General features: G+C 45.9%; 1 protein-coding gene across 1 annotated transcript in view; it reads left to right on the top strand.

The window, feature by feature from the left end:
* The window catches only part of L2HGDH (L-2-hydroxyglutarate dehydrogenase), a gene marked incomplete at its 5' end in the record, with an annotated part of 9,120 nt that extends 9,042 nt beyond the window's left edge, over positions 1-78 (top strand). The window contains one exon of the mRNA XM_008940662.1: positions 1-78. This exon is cut by the window's left edge and continues 16 nt beyond it. Within this exon, the coding sequence (XP_008938910.1) occupies positions 1-78 (78 nt within the window).
* Between the last annotated feature and the right edge of the window lie 3,766 nt (positions 79-3,844).

The raw sequence follows: 3,844 nt of genomic DNA, 5'->3' as shown, positions 1-3,844 counted from the left end.
CCTTCTCCTGCTGCCACCTCCTCCCTCGCCATCGCCAAGATGATTGCAGATGAAGCGAAGCGAAGGTTCGAGCTGTGAGCGAGGGATGCTTGCAGTGCAGTTTTACCCCCCTGAATGTGCAGCAGCATTGGATGAACTCCACAGCCTTTAATGACACTGCTAAAACGGGCAGCGTGTCCCTTGCCAGGTTAGTGCTGGTTCAAAACCAGCGCTTGAAAAGTCTGCCTTTCCCAGCCCAGGACTTCTCAGAGTCACGGAGGAAGGAGTCACGGTAACGCTTTGTCCCCCTGAGCAGGGAGAGCCCGTGGAGGGGCTGGTGCTGGTCCCAGCCTGAGGATCTCTGCAGCCGTAGTGGGCCTTCAAGTGGAGCAGGGAGAGCCTCTGGGGTGGGGTTGCCCCTGTGGTCTTCCCATGGCTCTGGTCTATACGTTGTCTCCTCGTGGTGCTCTGGAGATGAGGTTGGTTCTCTGGAAAAGCGCAGGCGTGGGGAGGTTCTCTGTGTGCTTTCTCCCTGACTCCCTTTAAACTGGAGTGTGCAGCTCCCTAGCTTATATTAAAGTAATGAAGATAGAAGGATAAGCCCTGCTTAAGGGTTCTGCTGATACGGAATTAAAAGCTTTATCAGAGACTGAAAACAATATTTGGGGCCTTCTACACGGATGTGGAGTATTTCAGAGATAAATAAGCCTAACAGGGGATTACCAAATTCAAGTCAATTTAGATACACAATTCAGATACGCTGCTCATTTGATCACTGTCTTTTTTTCCAGAGCTGGAAGGAAAATGTATACATAAACATAAACAGGCACTTTTGATTTAACTTCAGTCTGAGGAGTCACCACTGGTCAAAAGCTACTTCAGGGGCGTGGGGGGTTTTTTTTGTCCTTTGCACACTGGTAAGGCAAAAGGAGCTTATCTTCCTGTTGAGCAACACAGTGGAAATGGTCTTTGTGAAGGCAAACGTGAAGGGAGGGAAGCTACAGAAACCTGTCTTCATTGAGTCACGGTGCGTGGTGCTTCGTGAGTCAGGAAGGGCTCCCTGTTTCCCACCCCACTGCCAAGGGGGCAGCTCAGAAAGGGCTGGTTACTCTGCTGAACTCTTCCTGGTATTTGAAGTTTTCTCCAAGGTACGCCCTGGAAGAGTCTGTGTAGAGAAAGTGCTTTACTGAGGAGAGATGTTAAACAAGTTTAGTATAAACTGAGTATCTCGGTGTGTTCTGCATAATTGCTACCAAAAAAGAATTACGTGGCCCCAGGGACAAAGTACTTGAGAATAGTTTTAAAGCAGATGTTCACAGGATGTTGGGTAATACAGATAATTGTGGGTAGTTTGCTACCAGGCAGTTTGCCATATTTTTTTTTTTTTTTTTTTTTTTTTTTTTTTTTTTTTTTTATTTTTTTCCCGGGTGTTTGTCTTTTTTTTTTTTGTTTTTTTTTTTTTTTTTTTTTTTTAGTTTTAAAGCTTATTTTCTGTCCTCCTTTGACACGCATGAGGGAGTGTGTTAGCACAGGAGTTCAGGTGTGCCAGCTGGTGGGTTTAACTCCACAGAGCTGAGCTGCTCTTGACAGAGAAAGGGCTAAACATGTCTTTTTTTTTTTTTTTTCTCTTCTTTCCCTTCTATTTTTTTCCTGGTGACATCTACTTTACCAGAGAAGTGACTCCCATGTAAAGACAACAAAGAATTCAAACAATAAGCCCTTCAGAGAAAAGCTTTGGTCGTTGTTCTTAGCCACAACACCACTAGACAGAGGCTCAGCTGCTCCAGATGCTAAAACACTGCACGGCTGTGTAAAAGTTTTATCTTCACAATGGAACAATCATATCTTCCCTCCCTGCCAGAAGTGTTGCCTATCAACAGTAAATACTACAAAAGGATTGCAAAAGCAACTTCCTCCCACACGAGGTGTGGCCCCAACATGTATTAACAGAATAAAGAACATTAGAATGTAAAGCAGTCATATACAGTGGTAAATCTTAAGTCAGCACATTTGTTTGAGCAGCCTGCTGTGCTTTTTGCTCTCAGGAGGTGATTATTTTTGGGTACAGTTGAAATGAAGCTTTTAAATTACGAATCTGTTATGTAGCAATCTGTGAAATATTTCTATTTTTAGAGATAAAGTTATAAACCTTTTTTTAAAGGGATAACTCTGAATTCTGATAATGGAATTTTGTATGTAAATCTTGTTGCCTACAAAGTGTGAAAATGTAGCAATATAATTTCTAAAGATTCTGATTCACTTGGGTGGCTTAATAACTGTACCTTTCTCTCTTATGATTAAAATGTTGTGGTGGGGGTTTTTTTTGACTGTGCTAAGGACTGTGTGTTTCTCCTGACTCACAGAAAAGTTTCACTGGTATTTGCTAATTCCCATCTGAATTAGGCAGGGTATAGCTCCGTATGACAGGAATTACTTTATTTAAGGGAGGACACATGACCAAACTTGTCCTCCTAAAGTATCTCTATCTTATCTATACTTATCACACTCCACAGATACTTTCTCACACGGGAATGTGTGCAGCGGACAGAACTAGTCTGGAGCCTGGCCTGGACCTGTAGTGGCATGTGAAATGTTGGGTCCTGAAATTCTGAATAAAGGCATTAGGACAGCTCTGGACAAACACAACTCAGTCCCTGAAAGAATCCTGTAAGGTCAGCCCTAAACTCTGCGCAGAGTATGGCATAATATGTCTTTTCTAAAATGCTATAGTGCCCCGTGTCACAGCTTATGGGGTGGCAGCTCCTGGGAAGGGAACTCATTGAGGGCACTTCATTGTGTCTGGTCACCACTGCCACACCTTGGAGTGGTTCAGGCTGTGTGGAGAAAGAAGAAATCATGGAATAATTAAGGTTGGGAAAGACCTGTAAGATCATCAAGCCCACCCATCAGCCCTGCACTACCCTGACTGCTAAACCATGTCCCAAAGAATGGCATGCCCTGAAGAACACGGCTGTTCTGGGGCTGTGGAGGTAGGGGTGAGGGGGTAGGTGAGGGGGTAGGTGCGGGGCTCCCACAGCTTGGGATGTCTACTTCCATCGAATTATAGAATAGTTTGAGTTGGAAGGGATGTTTAAGGCCATTGAGTCCAACCCCCTGCCCTGAGCAGGGACATCTGCAGCTAGAGCAGGTTGCTCAGAGCCCCGGCCAACCTCACCTGGAATGGTTCCAGGGATGGGGCAACGACCACCTCTCTGGGCAACCTGGGCCAGGGGCTCACCACCCTCAGCATCCAAAATTCCTCCCTTCTTTCTAGTCTGAATCTCTCTCTTTTAGTTTCAAACCATCACCCCTTGTCCTGTCCCAACAGCCCCTACTCAAAATTCTGACAGGCCCCTTGGATACCTGAAGGCCACCAGTAGGTCTCTCCAGAGCCTTCTCTGATACTCTGGTTGTCCAAACTCCAGGGTCATGGATCTCACCACAGTTGCACTCGGCATTAGATCGTTCATTTTGCTCACGGTTTGGGTTTGAGAAACAAGTGGCTTCCCACAGAAATAAACATTTTGCTGAAACCCTGCCAGGCTGCTCTGAGGCGGCGGGAAGGTTGAGAGTGTAAGAGCACAGAGCAGAAGGAGCTGTCGCTGTGCCCGTCTCCTCTGGGAAATCTGTCCTAACAAAGGGTCAAATTTCGCTGGCAGAAAGGCACTTTTTTTCCTAATATAATTTACCCACTCCCTTTGTAGAGAAGTCTTAGAAGTGGAGGGGGGGTGGTTGTAAGGTGTGGGGTTCGAATACAAGGCAGCGGAAGGGAAATGAGGGAAAGTTTGTCTAGATCGATGGTTTTAGGAGGCGGAGGGAACGACGACACCCTTCTCCGGGCTAGGGAGGAAGAGGGCCAGCTCCG

Source organism: Merops nubicus, unplaced genomic scaffold (assembly GCF_000691845.1).
Source record: "Merops nubicus isolate BGI_N331 unplaced genomic scaffold, ASM69184v1 scaffold32845, whole genome shotgun sequence".
NCBI lineage: Eukaryota > Metazoa > Chordata > Aves > Coraciiformes > Meropidae > Merops > Merops nubicus.
This window is presented reverse-complemented; position numbering and strand designations above follow the sequence as displayed.